This window comes from Asparagus officinalis, chromosome 5, assembly GCF_001876935.1.
Source record: "Asparagus officinalis chromosome 5, Aspof.V1, whole genome shotgun sequence".
Taxonomy (NCBI): domain Eukaryota; kingdom Viridiplantae; phylum Streptophyta; class Magnoliopsida; order Asparagales; family Asparagaceae; genus Asparagus; species Asparagus officinalis.
In genome coordinates this window covers 51,185,487-51,205,289 of record NC_033798.1, presented here as the reverse complement: position 1 = coordinate 51,205,289, position 19,803 = coordinate 51,185,487, and the positions used below count along the sequence as shown (strand labels likewise).

Sequence of the window (19,803 nt, the reverse complement as noted above, 5' to 3'; positions counted from 1 at the left end):
TTAACTAATTAAGGGTATTTTCAGGATTTTACCCTAACCCCTGATTAATTGCCACGTTAATGTTTATGTGGCTAAATGACATTTGCTAGTTTGGCCGGCACCTCTTAACGGAAGAATAAAAGCAGAGAATTCAGAGAAAACATAGGGAAATTGGAAGAAAAAAAAAGAAAAGAAAAGAAAATAACTAACCCTAGTTCGGTGAGGTCTGACCACCAGCCATCCCTAGTCGCCGGCAATCCCTTACCGCGGTCGTGGTGTTTTGGCGAGACATGGAAAGGAGAGAGGGGAGAGAGGGAGGAGAGAGAGAGGAGAGAGAGAGAGAGGAGAGGAGAGGAGAAGAAAAACCGAAAAAAAGGAGAAAAGGGGAAACGGAAGAAAAAAAAAGAGGAGGAAGATGAAGAAGTCGGGAATCTGGAGTTTTGATAAAAGAAAGGAAAATTTACATTTAGCCCCTGAACCCTAAAATTCTTTTTGAAACAAACATTATAGTAATAAGTTTGGTTGAAAAAGGGCTGGAAAATATTTATTAAGCCCCTGCCTTTTTGTTCAGTTGTAAACAAGTCTAATCTGATGAATAAACAATAAAATTTCAGACTTGATAAATTCCCTATAACCCCTATATTGTTATAAATTACTAAAAAGTCCAAAAGCTAGTGTATGAGAATTATAAAATTTTGATGAATTACCAGAGATAGCAACAAACTCATATGCACTGCATAATTTGATTATTATTGATTATATTTGAAATTATTAGGCTCTAGATTATGAATTGATTTACCTATAATATATGTTTGTTTTGAATTAATAATTAGTCATATATCTTATATTATAGGTTCTGGTTGATATCCGGGAGAATAATAGTTTGAGAAAGTCGTGACTACTAGAGGTGAGTTCATTTCTCACTAGTATTTTATAATATGAAATTGCATGAGTTTTGTATTTGATTTATCTTGTGATAAAAAAAGAATAAATAAATAATATGTCTTTTCATGTATATAAAGGTTGATCTATTTCTGTTGTGGTCTATCCTATAATACTATGTTAGCCTAATACAATATATGAAAAGCTAATTTGATCTGTGTATAAAATATGAAAAATAAATTTGGCTCTCGTGCAATTTTTAAAGAATTGTGGACTTTGTTTTATCTAGAAGTTTTTGATGAAGTATTTGGAACGTGTTTCAACAGTTTAATGGATTCAAAGATTTTTCGTGACTTTGTATCTGATGAAAAAAATATATATTTGTAAATTGTTTTAACTGAAATGAGGAACTTCGTTTGAAAATATCTGTAAATTCTGATATGCAAAGTATTACTCATTTGACATGTAATCTCGATGTTTTCAAACCCTCAAATAGTCCACTATGGATTGGTTCTGCCTGCCATATGGTGAATGCACCTTTATTTGGCCCTTCTGTATTGGCCTTGGCCCTTCTATATTTGGCCCTTCTGAAATCTGTTCTGGCCCCTCTGTATTTGGCCAGTAGCCTATGGCAGTGTTAGGTGCATTCTATTCCCGGGAATTATCTGTTATCTGATGCGGTTTACGCATTCCCTTGCTACTGGGCTAAAATTCGTAGCCTTAGTATGACATATGAGGTGATTATTGTGTTTCATGAATTACTAGCTGGAAATGTGGAGCTAAGTGTTACACGGGGCTAAGTGCTACACCGTATGAACGCGGTGGGAGCCACCTCTAGAGCCCGTAGAAGCTACCACTAAAGTCCACATCGCCTGACAGTAATAGATTTATGATTTTGAGATTTGAACGTGAATTCGAAGAACACGACTCATCAGATTTAAGATTTTGACAATTGACTGCGAAATTGAGAAAATAATAGTCCTCTGGTTTTGTACCCAATTTAGTAATTTCTTTTCTTTATTAATGTTTACCTTGATTCAAAATTCTGATAATTGACTGTGAAATTGAGAAAACAACAATTCTCTGATTTTGTACAAATTAGTAGTTCTTTCCTTCTTAATGCTTACCTTGATTCAAAAGGGGTTTGATTCCAAGAAATTTCACTGTTTATTCGTTGCACATGAGAAAGAAAATTATAATTGTTGTATTTTTCTTAAAAATGACAATATTACGATATTTGGATCGTATTTTACTATCTTTGAAATTTCTCATGCAAAACTTGAAATTTGTTATTTCTGAGAATTATTCTTATTACTATTTTATTAGTTATCTAGGAACTCTAGTGGGGAATGTTCTCACTGAGCGCTAGCTCACCCCGTTGTTTTTTAAAATTTTTCAGATCCGGCGTAGCTTCATATTAGCTGACTTTTGGTTTGAACTTTTGGCTGAGAGACGTTATATGGAGAGCCTCTTCATGTTGATGTTACCTTCAGCACAAATTGTTTTGTTTTAATGCTTATAACGGTGAGCTTGTGGGCTGTAAGTACCGATCATATATATAGTTGCTCTGACTTCTATCATTAGCAGGTTTATGAATATTTGAAATAAACTATGTGATATGAAGTGCCAGGCTTGACCCGTGCATAAGACTTGTCTTAGGCATTGGTCGCTGTTGTCGCGCACCCCCTATTTTATGATATTCCGCTGCAGTTTCGGGGCGTGACAGTAAGGTGGTACAATTATCCTCTGTTTACAAGTTTCTCACACAATCTGTTCATCAAGAAAAGTGGGCTAGTACTGTTTGGAATAGAATTCATTATCCAAAACATTCATTCATCTTATGGTTAGCTGCTCATTCAAGATTATTAACCCAAGATAGATTATGTCGGATGAAGATCCTCAACACAAATCAATGTGTGCTGTGTTCGGGTCATCAGGAATCTGGACACCACTTATTTTTTGGATGCCAATTCTCAGCTGCTGTTTGGAATTTGGTAATGGATTGGTTGAAGTTCAGATGGAAGTCATGTGATTGGGACAGTATTATCGACTGATATAGCTTCAGACTAAAGAGAAAGGGTTTCTGGGAAAATCTGAAGCGGATGGTCCTCGCTGCTTCAGTGTACTACGTCTGGCAAGAAAGAAATCTAAGGATTTTTCAAAGCAAAAGCAGGCGGATTGAAGAATTGTTCAGTGCAATCAAGTTCTCAGTCTTTACAAAGATCATGAATGAAGATTACCCAGCTCACATAAGGGATAGAATCAGAGATCTATAATTCAGGTGTATGTGCATGTGTGAATGTTTTATAAATGCACACATCATAATTTTGAGTTTTTCAGTCTAACTGACTTTGTTTGATGTATATAATTTCTCACTTAGAAAATGAATACAAAATTTTCATTGACAAAAAAAAAAAAAAAAGCATAGCTCACTCTAGGAACCCAATGTCTCGTACCCTGCGTAAACTAAAAAAAAAAAAAAAAAAAAGCATAGCTCACTCTAGGAACCCAATGTCTCGTACCCTGCGTAAACTAGAATCCTCGTATATTATATGTAGAAACAACGTTCCACGTGATGTGCATTAATTGTGGACTTTGCTTGACGTTTGGTTACTTTCGTCACGGGTAGCGCCAAGCCAAGCCACCCACATGTTAGTTCTTTGACTCGTATTCTCTATCCTACAACTATTTGTTTATTAGATGCTATATAGAGATTAGGGTTCCCACAAACAGTACTGATTTGTTTGCATTCATGCGATCTAGGGTAATATTATACTAAAAATCAATTAAACTAATCAACAACTGAGATAAGTCCACACAAATGATGCTCGCGGAACAAACAAATGGGAGCGCAAGCAAACGCAAGACGACGGCGAACGTAAGAGCGATGGTGACTAAAGACGGGTTCATTAGTTCATTGAACACAGAAAACGGCAAGGGCGAGGCGTGGACCTGCTGTCCTTTTCCTTTTGAGAGAGAGAGAGAGAGAGAGAGAGACCCTCAATGAAAAGGATGAGGGGATCGACTTTTTCTGACCTCTGTCGGTTTTTATTCACGGGGCTTGTTTTCTTGCTCTCACTTCGACTTCGACAAATTAATAAGATTTTATTTGCTTAGCTTTTGCCGCACTACAAAAAAAAGAGGCATTTGGGGCGATCTATTTGGGGCATAAATAGTGATTTGCCCCTATTAATTATGAATTAGGTGCGGATGTTGAATATGTGCCTATTACTATTATTTGGGGCACTTCATAATACCCCTACAAGTTTGGCGGGAATTAAAAGTAATAAAAGCGCCAAATTAAATAATTTAGAGTAAATAGAGGCATATATATCCGCCCCTATTGTTTTCTAAACCCTAATAACCAAACCCGCGCCGCTTCTTTTACCCGAAAAGAAAAACCCACGCCGCTTTGGTTTTCGCCCCCGAAAAAGAACCCGCCAGAGGCAAATATTTCTGCCTCTTTCTCCCCCAAATATTCCAACTCATGCCATCTCTTTCTCCCCCAAAAAAATAAAAAAAAAACGCGCGGCCCTACATCTGAAGAACACATCAGATCCGAGCGGCCCTACCTCTTCTCGATCGGTAAGTTTTTTCTTTTATTTTTCTGTACCTATCGGCCCTTCATTCTTCGCGCGTAGATGATTTGGTTTTCATAACCTGATTTGGTTTTCAACGATGATTTGGTTTTCAACGTAGATTAGAACGTAGATTGAATCGTTTAATTTTAGATTTGTGAAAAAAAAAACCGCGCCGCTTCATTCTGTACCTATCGGCCATGTATAATTTGTAGAACATTTAATTTTAGATTTGTAGATGATTTAATTTTATTTTTATCTAAGAAAATTAAAAAAAATCTTAGATTAGACTATTTTTTTTCAGTGTAATTGGTTTTTAGATCATCTTTCTTTTTATATTTTTTTCAGTATAATTGTTTTAATGTTAGTATAATTTTTTTCAGTATAATTTCGTTGCCACCATTGCAAGGGTGCCCTCAAGGTAATTCCATTTTTTTAGAGTTATTTTAGCATCATGATTATTCTATTGACTTTTATTGAGTTTATTTCTTTTTATTATATTTTTTATTAGATTACTTTCGTGTCGTTAATTAATTATTCCTGCAAAAGGCATAGAACATAAGGAGAAGAATGAAAGCATTTGTCCAAGCAAAAAAACAGACTGGGTAATGGAATAATGTTGCATTAACGTATAATTGCAATCTGAAGACTGTTTAAATAGGAAGTTAGTAAGATTACAAGCATAAAAATAAGCAAATGAGGTCAATTTTACTTTGTTATCTATACTTATACCTGCTAAAATAGTAAGAAGCCAAGGTTAAAATATAAAAAATTTCTCTGTATTATACGTTTTGGTTGAGCCTCCTGTTAAAATACCCCAGGGATCTGGTAAGAATGTGATCCACCTAATAATAAATTGTCAACAATCATGTCTAGGAATCTAGCCTGGTTCATTCACTAAATGTCAATTATTATGTATGCTCTAACAATTACCCGTCAACAAATGAAAGTTACTTCCCTTTTCCTGCACCAATTTCAAATTTAAGTAATGTTTAGAGGGTGCCGAAGACTTGCTTTAACTCCCAATATCAACTCATTTGACAGCACTAATTATCAGGCCTAGTACCTTTGGTAGGCAGAAAATCACAACATTAACATCTAAGGAAAGACATCGGTGGCTAGTTCAAAGGGAGAAATCCATAAATTATTCCATCTAGACTATTTTCACTTCTGTTGTATTCTCCATTTCACATTAGGAGTTTGATGTTTGTCTCTATCTCTTTCCATTTTTTACTTAGTTCTAACCATTGACTGATTAGGTTTTGCACGTGTGAATAGGTTCAATTTGGTGTTCTGTTCTGCAAAATACTTACATAATGGATAAAAGTTGGGTACATTTTGATCGTCGAAGTCCAGATTATGTTGCTGGGTTGAACTTATTTGTAGATGAAGCCCTTGCCAAGTCTAGTCATAAAGATAAGATCACATGTCCTTGTAAAGAATGTTGTAATCGTTATTTTGAAGATAAGATGACTGTGGTGGGACATCTTCTTTGGCATGGAATGGACCCTTTGTACATGAATGCTCGATGGACACATCATGGTGAGCCTTACATTGAATCAACAAATGTCATGGAAATGGATGTTGCTGAAGGAGGAGATGTAGGTGAAATGCATGATTTCCTTAATGAGACATTTGTGCAACCAAATATTGGTGAGAACGTAGGGTCATCGAGGCAGCCTGTTTTTGATGGTCGAACACCCGAGGCAGAGATATTTTTTAAGTTACTTGAGCAAGCTGATAAGGAGTTGTATCCAGGATGCAAGAAGTATAAAAAATTGGATGCCGTCGTAAAATTGTACCAGATCAAGTGTTTGGGAAATGTGACTAATAAGGCTTTTGATATGTTTTTAGAGCTTTTTAAAGATATGTTGCCTGAGGGAAATTGTTTGCCACGGTCTATTTCACAAGCTAAAAAGATTATTGATGATTTGGGCCTTACTTATGAGAAGATTGATGCTTGTCCTAACGACTGCATGTTGTTTTGGAAAGAGACAGCAAACTTAACCGTGTGCTCTACATGTGGTGCGTCAAGATATAAAGTGAAAAAAGTAACAAGAGTTGGGGATAGTTCAACTGGGGATAATTCTAGTAAGAAAGTATCAGCTAAGATTCTTCGGTATTTTCCACTAACACCGAGGTTGAAAAGGTTGTATATGTCAAAACATACTGCAGAATATATGAGATGGCATGCGACCGAATGCCCTAAAGATGGATTTATGAGACACCCGTCAGATTCTCCAGCTTGGAAGCATTTAGATTCGTTGTACCCGAATTTTGCATTTGAAATTCGAAATGTAAGATTGGGTTTGGCAAGCGACGGGTTCAATCCTTTTGCACATATGAGTAGTGATCATTGCACTTGGCCCATCGTAATTTTTGTTTATAATCTGCCTCCGTGGATGTGCATGAAGCAACCCTTCTTGTTTCTTTCTTTACTTATTCCAGGCCCTAATGCACCTGGAAATGATATTGACGTGTACTTGCAACCTTTAATGGATGAGCTAAAGGAGTTATAGGAGGTTGGCGCCAACACTTATGATGTGTTTTCCAATCAGTCATTCAACATGAAAGCTGCTGTGTTGTGGACAATAAATGACTTTCCTGCATATGCGAATCTTTCGGGATGGAGTACGAAGGGGAAGCTTGCATGTCCTCAATGTCATCATCAAACAGTATCAAAACGCTTGCCTAATTGTAAGAAGCAATGTTATTTGGGTAATCGTAGATTTTTGCCCATAACGCATAGATTTCGAAATGATGGAGCTTCATTTGATGGCAAATGCGAGAGGGGTCGAGCACCCAAGATGTTGACCGGGGCCCAGTGTATTGCACAAATGTCTAATCTGACCTTTACCTTTGGGAAATCACCACCTTCAGAATCTGAAACTGATGATATTACACTGAAAAAGAAAAGGAAAAGAAATACTTCTACTGCCTCCAAAGAACAAAGAAATGGTACTAATAATCCATGGAAAAAGAAAAGTATTTTTTTTTCTTTACCATACTGGGAGCATCTTTTGATACGTCATAATCTAGATGTGATGCACATTGAGAAGAACGTATCAGAAAAAATTTTGTATACATTGTTGGGCACTTCTAAAAGGACAAAGGATGGACTTGAAGCTCGTGCTGACCTAGAACTTCTCAATATAAGGAAAGGTCTCCATCCAATTCGTGTGGGTGCTAGGACATACTTACCTCCTGCAATATTCTCTATGACTAATGAAGAAAAGACACTATTTTGTCGTGTGCTATCGAAGGTGCGAGTTCCTGATGGATACTCATCAAATGTTGCGAGGTCTGTTGATGTGAGGGATCGAAAAATACATGGTTTGAAGAGTCATGATCATCATGTTATAATGCACCAATTACTCCCGCTTGCGATACGAAGGGTTTTGCCTAGACCTCTTACTCTTGTTTTGCTTGAGTTAAGTGCAATTTTTAGACGGTTGTGCAGTAAGAAAGAATCTGAAGCATCATTCAAGCATTTGGAATATAGAATTGCATTGACCGTATGTTATTTGGAGAAAATGCTCCCTCCTTCATTCTTTGATATAACGGTTCACTTACTAGTTCATCTCGCCCACGAGGCTGCTATTGCTGGACCAGTCCAATATCGATGGATGTATCCCATTGAAAGGTAAAACACAAAAAAAAAATATTGAACTTTTTGCTTCTAAATTTTACTTGCCTTCTATAACTCAGTTAATGTTTTTTTCCTCTCAAAAGGTATTTACAAACATTGAAACGATATGTTCGAAATAAAAATTATCCGGAAGGGAGCATTTGCATAGGATATCTTGCAGACGAGGCTTTGGCATTTTGCTCCATGTACTTATCAGACATTGAGACTCGTCGTACTCGTCGTGGTCGTAATGCCGATGTTTCTACCCCTCGTGAAGGCTTGTCAATCTTTGCATACTCAGGTCGTTGTGTGGGTAAAGCCACACAAGTAGATCTTGAAAGAAGTGTATGGGAGCAATGTCGCAAATACATTTTGTTCAATTGCAGCGAAGTGTCTCCATTTCTAGAGTGAGATATTTTATTAGATGTTTAGCCCCTTTTTTGGTATGTCTAGTTCATTAAGTGAATTTTAAGTTTGCACTTGTCTGTTATGGTTAACTTTAATAGAAAAAGGATGGCGGAGTTACGCAAAATCCACCGGCGAAAAACTGTTCAAGAAGTAGAGAATTTGAGAAATAAGGAATTTCCTACTTGGTTCCAAAACCATGTAAGTTACAGCTTTGTGTTATACAATTATCATTTTTTGTTGTAGAGTTTTTTATAATATATAATTGACTTTGTTAATTATTGCCTCAGGTGAATGATTTGCATGCAAAAGGCGATTCTTCCGTAACGGAAGATTTACGTCGACTTGCTAATGGTCCTAATATGACTGTGAAACAGTATAAAACCTGCATTGTTAATGGTTGCAGATTGCGAATTAAATCGGTTGATGACAATCATAAAAATAGAAATTGTGAAGTCTTTGTTTCTGCACAAACCTCAAGTTATTCTAGTGTGAGGGACAACAATCCGATTACCGGTAATGTTGACTACTATGGAGTTTTAAAGAATATTTACGAATGTGATTATGGTCTTCCTGGAGAGCCCGAAGGTCATGGATGTAAAGTGGTGTTATTTGATTGTGATTGGGTCAGCAACTCTGGGAAGAAGCTTGATAATTATGGTTTCACCTTAGTGAATTTCAAACACTTGGCACACAACAACGATACATTTATAACAGCTTCACAAGCTGTACAAGTGTTTTATGTTTGTGATCCAAAAGACATGGATTGGAATGTTGCTGTTAAATTAAGCCCGAGGGATTTCTTTGATGTCATGGAGAGTGATGATGGATCATCAAGTATGTCCAACCCATTAAATTCAGATGATTATTATGCCATACCAAATCTTGATGATCGGGCACTAGACGATGAAGAATTACAAGTTAGAACTGATATCCGTGGAACCTTTGTTAACAAGCAGTTACCACTACCAGTTGCTAATGATTCTGTAGGTAATGAGGAAGAGCTTGAGGATGATGATGAGGAAAACGAAGATGATGAAAGTGAGGACAGTGAAGAAGAATTGAATTAGTAGATTTTGTGATTGTATTATTAGTAGAATTGATTCTTTTGAAATTGCACTTGTTTTATTTGTTATTCATTGGATTTACTGCTCATGCATTTTTTTTGAAAGTGTTTAGTTAATAAATTACTGAAAAACTTGTGAAGTTAGATTTGATAATTGATGCCATACTTTGTGTTTGGGATTTTTTACTATTTAGATGAGTAGAGTTGAGTATTCTGCTTCCGACATCTCTTTGAGCTGCTGCTACTGTGCAGAAATGAGAAAAATGGAAAAGCCCCCGTGTCAATGTGCACATGAACGTACACTACGAATTCAAGTCCAGTTATATACACTCATACCCCATTTCACGTATACAAGGTGTTGGAAAGGTGAAGAATCGTTCGGATGCCTCGAATGAGAAATTTGCTAAATTCTCGACATATCGACCAAAACCCTAGTTTTAATATTTATTTATCTATTTTATATGGTTATTAACTTTAGTGTATGCAGGCCAAACGCAAAAGAAAAGAGGGCGTGGTTATGACAAGCCAAAGTGGGGAAAATCTGGCAAGGAGTCTATTGCATTCACAGAGGATGGATTGTGCGTTGACCCCAAGGATGCCCAGCTGTCTAGGTACTTAGGTAGCCTAGCAAAAAATTCAAGGTTTCTTCCCCTCAAGCGTATAGATTGGCGGTTGCATGATGATACTACCATGGATCATGTGTGGAAAACAATATATGTATGATGTTCTTGAACACTTTCAGCTTTAATATGTATTGAAACATATATTATAACACTTGTAAATGGTATAACACTTGTATGAGTGCAGGATACCATAGATTGGCGGCCTGAAGATGTTCCCAATATTCCTAAAATCCGACTTGTAATGTTGCAAAGATTGTCTGATAGGTGCAGAAACTATAAGGCAAGTTTAAAAGCTAAGTATTACACTCCCTATGTTGGTTTGCCAGAACGATTTTTGTGTGGAGATGATCGTGTAGATCGCGACCAATGGCGGGCAATGGTTAACTATTGGGACACTGATCCAAAAAATAAAGTAAGTACTATCATCCATAATATAAACTTATGATTTCAAATTAGGCATAATTTCTTATTATGTTGTGCGCATCAGGTTAGATGTGAGAAGAATATTGAAAGCCGCAAGAGGCAAAAAATGAATCACACTGGTGGCACAAAGAGCTTCGCACGACACATGGCTGATTATGTAAGTTAACACGAGACCTCTTTTTTTCTTTAGATTGTGATGTTGTTTCATAGAATTTGTCATGTTTTATTTTGTGTTTGGGGAGCATTGACATCAGGTACTCAATATACACATTTTTGATTGTGATGTTGTTATTTGACGTTTCTCCATGCATGTTTCAATGTGAAATAAGAGTTGATAACTTACAACAACAATTAGGCCTTTATTCCCAAGTCTGAAGAAAGGGACAAAGTTAGTGCATTAAATTGAAGGAACAAGAAACTGTTTTTTGGGACCTCGATCATAGGTCTTTGGGAAATAAGAGGACATAGGAGTTTAATTATAAGTACAAACTTAAAATCTGATGCATGATTGACATATAATCCAGATAACCGAATTGTAAGTGTGCGCGCATGCGCATGTGCATGCGTGTGTGCGCGTGCGTGCATATGCGTGTGTGAAACTATGTAACACCTGAACTTCATAGGACGCCCATTTACTAGTGAACTTCACATATTTCGTTGCTTGCAGTTAGTAATTTGAATGAGAAAGTACGCTATAAAATTTCTTGCTTAAAATGTGGAGAAAAACAAGGTCTTCAAAAAGAATTTATGCGCGATCATGTTGAAGCCGCAACATGCTTTCTTTGTGAATTTCAGAATCAATCCTTGCAGGTTTCTGTCGAACTTTTTCCATAAATGCGAAGTCTTTCATAATAAGCTCTCTCTTGTTTCAGTCCAATTAATTTGCTTCAACATTTATGTCGTTTACCATAGCATACTGGAACTTGACATCAGATATCCTAGCAACCTGATCAATTTAGTAGTCTTTCTGCTCTTCCAAAGGCTTGAAACAAATTTATGTGGTGATCTTTAATTAATGTCCAGTAGAAAAATCCCACGTCAAACAGTTCAAATTCTCCCATCAAGGTCTGGTTCAGTTTACAAGAGGTTCCATATTCAACAGAATGAACGAGTCTAAATAGTATCTGAACAAACTAAAAGAACTATTTCTCTAAAAACATTTGAGTTTAAAAGATCAACATTAAAAGTGACAGTCAGAAGGGGGCCATGAAAAACTATAAGAAATTAAACATCAACATTAAAGTGAATTTTCAAGTATCATTTTAGGCTGGTTATCTGATAATTTGTACCCCTAACTACAATTAAGGTTAGGATTTACTTATACAACATTATTATCTAACTCAAACATCGTGGCACATTATTATAAAATCTTAAAGTTAAGGGTTTTTTTCTATAGCCCCTTAACTTCAGTTTTTTTATATTTTATATTTTTTTATTTTATTTTTCTGAGAGGGGGGGTTTGGGATTCGGGGTTCTAGTATATTGGAAGTTATGAGAGGTTACTTGATAATCGTCCAAAGTTATGAGGGTTTTCTGATATTTAACCAAAAAATTCCCTACAAAATATGCACAACGGTCTACCTTTGACAAATAACAACAGTGTGCTTTTTTTTTTGTTCTTATTTGGCTGCTGTTGTCGCTGATGTTTGCATGTCCGAATTATTACTTTGTGAATCTGAATTTGGGTCAGATACGTTTGTTACCCTTGTAGTTATAATCTAAACAAGTATTCTGGTGCACATAATGAGCGCATAACATAGTACACTTGTGCATTAAAAAATGCTTTCAAACTCTAATTTCTTGTACAAACTGTGAGATTTCCAATATAAATGAATAGAGATAAAATCTTTATATAATCTAAATGAAGGGAATTACAGCATTCACAGATCCAAAAATTCCACGTTTCTGTGGTGTTGAATAGTTTAGGGGAGTTTATTTATTTATTTGATGAAAGTTTGAGGGAGATCTGGATTGTGTTGCATTTGGTTTTTGAACTAGGAGGATTAACTGGTTAGTTAAGAGAGTTTGGGAGAAGTTTGATGTGATTTTTTTCAGAACGTGTTTGGGAGAGCTTTTTTTTTGACAAACTAGCTTTTTGGTTAGTTTTTTAATATCTAATAATTTGGTAAACTAGTAATAAGCTAGCTAACCAGTAATAAGCTAGCTTACAAGTCTCATTAAAAAAAAGAAAAGAAAAGATGAGATTCACCAACTATTGTAGCAGGCCAGTGTCATGAGATCACAGTTATTGCTCTTCTGGCACTGCTGCTGGAGGCAGGAGGTCATGCATTGGATAGCAAGAACATACCAGCACCCACCAACAACCTGATCAAAATGAATAGCAAGGTGATGTATCTCGATACTTATCAGAAGATATCAAACATTTTCGAATATTAATAGCAAGGTATACTTCATCAAGTATTTGATCATAGTCTCTAATATCTGACAAATACCACGCAAGTATCCAGACTGATCTGATAATACTTATATGAAAGCTTCTTATTCAAGCAAAATTAATGCAGCCTAAATTTAAATCATACAGCAGTCAAAGTGTAAGTGTTGAATATTTCTGTTTGTTCCTGTATATTAATGCAACAGTTTTGAATAGCTTTTCCATTGAAGGACTTCTATACATTCTCAAATAAATTCTACACTTCGAAATCATATCCATTGAATAGCTTTTCCATTGAAGGACTTCTATACATTCTCAAATAAATTCTACACTTCGAAATCATATCCATTACATTATGCAGAGATCATAACTTTGTTATACATTCTCAAATAAATTCTACACTTCGAAATCATATCCATTACATTATGCAGAGATCATAACTTTGCATCATGCCTAAATCTCAATTCATAATTAAAATTCAAGTATGCATGATTGGGACTTGGGCTCAAATCCTCCCAGAAACAGTGTACTTCAATAAATTAATTGTTAAATATATATACCAACTTCACCTTGTTTGTTTTTAGAAGGGGGAAAACAGAGGAATAGCTCGGCCTTTTTGGTCACAGAATGAGAAGCATAAAGAAAACATGGATAAGGCTCTGTCATCTTCATGCGTGGCACTGTGGCAGATGCCATCGACATTTCTTTGTAGGAGAGAAGATTTTCAGACCATGCAAACAAGATTATACAGTAAATGGGAGATTAGGCCTTTATTTACAACAATTAGGCCTTTATTTGAGATGTTGCTTCTTCGTTTAAATAAAATTTATGATTGTTTTTCTGTGTTTTACAAATAGGAGAAAAAACATGGTCGCAAACCCGATCCCATTGAGATGTTTTATATAGTGCACAAACGGCGAGATGAAAACAAAAGTTGGATAGATGATGCATCGGAGGAATTGGCGGTGAGTTTGAAATTTAATCATTTGTATTTAGACAAGTAATACATTAGAAAAAATTGTTTTACTTTAAATTGTGTCCATTTTGGCTTTTGAAGTGAATTCTTTTTTTCAGGTTAAGATCTCACGGGAATTAACGAGTTTGGTTGAAACCCATGGCGAGGAAACATCAGAACTAAGGCAACAAGCTTATGTAGCAGCAAGGGGTTTAGAGACTCGTGGTAGAGTTCGTGGTTATGGAAGAGGGGGGACGCCAGAAATGATTCCTTGGGTGGCACAAACTCAGCCAACATCTTCATCACTTCGATCACGTACTGGGCGAGCATATGCTAATTTGCAATCTCAATATTCAGAACTTGAGGAAAAGTATGAGCGACAACAAAAAGAGTTGGATGAGTTGAAACAGATGATCACTTCAGGGAAAGCACATCCGCATCAACAATCTTCCTCCCAACAACAGTCTAACTCCCAGCAGCGGTCTCCATACCAACAACAGTCAACTTCCGAACAAATTCGTCGTCCGCGATCTCCTTCCCAACAACACTCAGCTTCCCAGCACACTCCGACATCGTACCCATATCCTCCATATCAGCATCTTCCACCGTATCCGTATACATCATCTTCGCAGTTCTACTACCCCCATCCATACCAGCCACCTTTGTACCACCCAGTGCCACACCCACCTGGAGAGTTTACAACAATGCTCAATGATTCAGATTTTATGCAGCAGATGATGCCACCAAATGATAGGAATGGCAGGGATGAAAGTTAGATATTTTTACATTCATGTTGAATGTCAACTTTGTTGGTTATTTAAGTTATTGTTAAGTACTATTTGTCACACGCTTTTTAAGCAATTTTGGTACATTATTATGTAATCAAATTCGATTGACTTCTTATTAATCAAACTTATTCATGTTTCAATTATTTTATTTTTGTTTTTCAATTTAATTATATGAATTAAAAATTAATTATTTTTTTAGATTTATTTAAAAATTAAAATATTAATATCAAATTTAATTTATTAGAAGCAATTATATTTGTATCTTAAATTAATACATTTATTTTAATTTTAACTATTTGGGGCTTGCATTTGCATCTAATAAGTTATTAGAGGCGATTATATTTGTACCTTAAGTAAATACATTTATTATAATTCAAACTATTTGGGGCATTTATATCTGCATCTAAGAAGTTAAATAGAGGCGGTTATATTTGCCTCTAATAGTTTTTCAAATAAACCGGCTGACGTGGCGCATTGAGTATTTGGGGCGGAAGTTTGTGCAATAATGCCCCTAATAACTATTAGCAACACCACATTTAGGTGCGGATACGAGATTTGCCACTCATGTAATTAGAGCCACATTTAGGTGCGGATACGAGATTTGCCACTCATGTAATTAGAGGCAGATAATTCCATTTATTTGCCTCTAATTGAATTAAAATGTAATTAGAGGCAGATAATTCCATTTATTTGCCTCTAATTGAATTAAAAGTGACGAAAATAATTGCCCTTATTTCTTCTTTTTTTTGTAGTGCCGATATGGCGGCTTCTTATTTTCATTGAATTAATGATTATGGTTCATTGGGAATATGCACTTTATTGGCATTTAACTTTATCATCATCATCCTGGACTTGGTCTCGGGGAATATGTTCTAGGGTGGTGAGAAGCGATGAGTCACGTAGAAGGTGACTTGGCTAAGACATAACTTCCCTCTACGAAAGGCACGAAGATTAACAAAGCCAACCTACCACAGAATCATAACTTCTTCTACGCTTTTCACTAGTACTCACTAGACATACAAATACATAGGGAGTCCGTCAAAAGACTAAGACGCTTGAGTCCTCTTGAGAGTCCGTGTCCATCTGTTTAAATGTGTTGGGTCTACAAAACTATGGAACGAGATGAAATCGAGTCCCGTACTAAAAAAAAAACAATTAGGTAGGTATATAGTTGAAATTATAACTTGATCTATGACTCAATTAAGGGTTTATCCTTTTGAGTAATTAGATTTAAATAAAATAACCAAGTATATCTTGGATTCATGGGCCTCTATGAGTACTACACAAGTTGGCATCTTAGCTCATGATTAATTTTATGAATGATGAGGCCTTGAATATTATGCTGACTTCTAGAATCTTGTTAGAGTGAGTTGAAGGCTAGCTCATGACAGTATGTACAAACGGTATCACACTCGATCCAGAACGTCGTTCCCTTTAATCAGTGCACATGCTGCTACGGGCCATGCGATTCTATTCGTCTGCGTATTCATTAGCCATCTTTATTGAACTTAAATTTGATTCAAATAATATAGGACAAGATGGAGATTTGCAAGGAGTGTCTTTGTATTCACTCAATCGATAGGCGTGCTTTGTCTAGCAAAGGATTGGGATGAAAGTGTATCCCGCATTGAGAAATGCTATGGAAATGCACATTTAAACATGTTTGGACTTTTGAATCAATTGAGGACTTACAGTTTTTGAGTCAATCAAACTACATAGATTAGCCTTTAGTCTGTATCCGGTTCGTGGACCTTTGCTATCTAATACGTCAATTTGTTGGGGAGCCTTTGTGAATAACTTATGCTGTGCACAGATGAACACAGAGGCACAGTTATGACTTTTTTTTAGGGGCACAAAGGAAAGCACTCTAATGAATCTCTACCACGAAATTCTCCTCAACAGAATCATCCAAACTTAGAGAATCGTCATTTATTCATGCCTTGTTTCGAAACTACAGAATTTCAGGGCAACTCACTTTTTGAAAGAAAATTCTTCTGCTTCTATTAGGCTAAAATATCACATTGGTATCTTAACTTGACCCTATTTTCAAATAAAATATCTATTTCTGCTCCGGCATTAATATAATATTTTAACTTGTGCACCGATGGCGATAAGGTCCTTTTCTGGCAATCAGTATTTTTTTCTAGAGAAATTTCTTCCAACCCCTTGACCTATTAAAATTATTAAATGTACACCCTCTTCTCCTTCAACCAACTCCAACCCAAATTTCTTTCACCCTTTTACCGTAGAAAACTATCAGAATCCGCACAGTGCGGGGTTTTGAACACATGGAGGCAGTGACATGGCCACACTACCCTCTGTTTTACACTTTGTGTGGCCTAGAACCTCCCGCACCGTGCGGGAGGTTCTGATAGGATTAGATCTCCCCTTTTACGTAGTAAGATCCTCCTTCACTCTTTCGTTCTCTGTCATCAAAGTTTTAAAGTTATTAATATAATAGTATATCCCCACATTAGATAGATATAGAAAGAGTGATGAGTTTAAAATAGGAGTTGGGGCCAATATCAAATTGCTATAACTTTTCAACTAAAATTGGCCCCTAATTCTACTTAAGGCCCATCAACTCTAGATTGAGCCTGATTTCTCTCCCCAACAAATGATATTAGAGTTAAGGCCATGGTCCAAATAATTAAAAAAAGATGAAGTCCAATGTGAAGCCCGAAGGTGTTGAAAGAACACACGATCCTCATAGGAGTGATATAGTCTGGTTAGCTACCATAAGTGAAATGATGGAAGATCCTATAAATGTTTGATAGTCATGTGCTTAATGCATTATCTGGTTAGCCCACAAGTAAAGTGGTGCAAGAGTTAGTGAAATGTTTAGCCCACACAAGTGAAGTGGTGTAAGAAGTTTGTGAGTCTCCTGGAAGATTGAAATGTAGGTGAAGATTGAACTATACTCACAAATTTAAGGGGGACTTGTTGAGGTTATTAATATGTGAGTATAATTCCACATTAGATACCATAACAAAGAGTGATGAACTTAAAATAGGAGTTGAAGTTTATATCTAGTGCTGTAATTCTTGGGTTAAAATTGGTTCCTAATTTAACTTAAGGCTCATCAATTCTAGATTGGACCCGATTTCTCCCCTAACACTTATTGGGTATAGGGGTGGAAGAACTTTTAACTAGAGGAGGTCAAAGGAGAAAGAGAGTGTGGATTTAATATTTTTGATAGGCCAAGGGGTGAAAAAATAATCTTATTGTCATCAGAGCATAAGTTAAAATACAATATTGATACTCAAGTAGAAATAAATGTCTTATTGAAAAGTAGGGTCAAGTAGGAATACCACCATGGTATTTTAGTCATTCCCTTTAGCTCTAGAAATTGGTGATGTATTTAATTCTTTTCTCAAATATATTTTTCTCGACTTTTAACACTAGGTTTAAAAAACCTATAATCTCACTAGTAGAATCTACATTAAACAACATCCGAGTTTCAATTAGGGTAAATTACAAAAATAACCCGCAACACTTAGGACCGTTTTCCACAAAACCCCATGGATTGTGTTTTTCCCTTAACCCTAAAAAAATTTCCCATAAAGCCCCAAAACTCTAAAAAGTAACACAACGCAAAAAACTTCTAAACTTTGGAACAAAACCTACAAAAAGCTAGGAGAAGAGGAGAAGATGAGCATCACAATTGATAAGGAAAGAACAAGCTTGAGCAGATAATAAGGTCCTGAATTGCAAGAGATATTCTTGGGAGGTCATATATGAAAAATCAAAAGTTTTAGGAATTTTGTGGGTGTTGATGTTATATAATCTCAATTAAATTGATAGGAATTGGGTTAATTAGGGACCGCTAATTTCTCTGAATATCTGGTTTGGAGTTGAGCTGTTCTTCCTTACACGTGCAACAACTCGTAAGAAGGCGGGGTCTGATTTCCCCGTTGTTCCTCCGACAATCAAGTTAGCAATGTACTTAAGTGGGAAAAATTGGCGAACTGTAGTAGTTCTTGCGTGCAATGGAATGGAGAAAAAATACAGAGAAATTGCTTACCCCCGTGTTGGGAATAGTTTTCCCTTTTATGGTAATGAAGGAGGGGCATTTTCGTCTCTTTGGCTAAGTCTGGGCTGGCAGCTGAGGCAGCATCGGCTTTATAGGTGTCGGCTATAGAGTGGTCACAGAATGGGCTATGCCTTGATCCAAGAGATGTCATTTCGGACTCTAGGAGTAAATCTTGGCCGTTGGCTAAATTTTAATCCGGCCGTTAAGATTCTGGCAGTTGCGAATTCTGCTACCTATAAATAAGGTTGGGGTTAGGAGTGAGGTAGTTATTGCTCTTTGAAATTCCTTCTGATAACTCGAGATATCTTTCCTGACCATCTCCTTTAGTGATTAATTATCCATCATCAATGGCTTCTAATCTAGTTGATAGACATGCTTTATTGGCGGAGTTTCACTCCAAAGTAACGCAAACACAAATTAGGACGCTCCATGTGAGATTTGATATCCCCTGAGAGTATGAACTGATGGCGCAGACGAGATCGAAAGCTTTCTATGATCACGGATCGAATCGAGCTCCTTTGTACCTGAGGAACTTGGAGTTCGACATGCAATTGCCATTGCATCCATTCCTTCAACAAGTCTTCACAGCTCTGGGAGTGTCGCTGGCGAAGATGAAGCCAAACGCCATTGCGACCCTAGTTGGGTTCGTGGTGATTTACCATTGGCTGGCAATAAAATGATCTTTGAAAGTACTGGGTCGTCTAGTAAGTGTCAAGGTAAACCAGATCGAGCCCCACTCCCACTTCTAAATGGTTAGCAAGTACAAGCTCATCACCAGCCTCCCTAGCTCGAATAAGGACTGGAAGGAGAAGTTTGTTTGGGTCATGGGGGATGACTTGGAATTAGGTTGTTCGAACTGGCCTGAGATAAGAAAGGAGGTACTAATGCCCGGCGATTTTTCTGACACTGAGAGGGATGCTCTGGATTAAATCAGGGCATATGCTGGGTATCACAGGGTGGAGTATTTGTTTGACAACTTGGTTATGTGGGTGGCCAACATCTCAGCCATGCCTCCCACCACTAGGGACAAAGATAGGGGTTCGAATTTGAT

General features: G+C 36.6%; 1 protein-coding gene across 1 annotated transcript; it reads left to right on the top strand.

The window, feature by feature from the left end:
• Positions 4,439 to 14,792, top strand: LOC109843691. Its single transcript, XM_020412643.1, has 7 exons — positions 4,439 to 4,446; positions 4,823 to 4,860; positions 10,026 to 10,255; positions 10,346 to 10,573; positions 10,649 to 10,741; positions 13,834 to 13,941; positions 14,051 to 14,792. The coding sequence occupies exons 3-7, from the start codon at positions 10,229 to 10,231 to the stop codon at positions 14,705 to 14,707; spliced, it is 1,113 nt and encodes a 370-aa protein (XP_020268232.1). The 5' UTR covers positions 4,439 to 4,446; positions 4,823 to 4,860; positions 10,026 to 10,228; the 3' UTR covers positions 14,708 to 14,792.

Bases quoted from the DNA above. Each gene is read 5' to 3' on its own strand.
- LOC109843691 (XM_020412643.1), top strand. From the start codon at position 10,229: ATGGATCATGTGTGGAAAACAATATAT. The intron at 10,574-10,648 runs GTAAGTACTATC...TGTGCGCATCAG, and splicing joins ACACTGATCCAAAAAATAAA to GTTAGATGTGAGAAGAATAT. The intron at 10,742-13,833 runs GTAAGTTAACAC...TTTTACAAATAG, and splicing joins CACGACACATGGCTGATTAT to GAGAAAAAACATGGTCGCAA.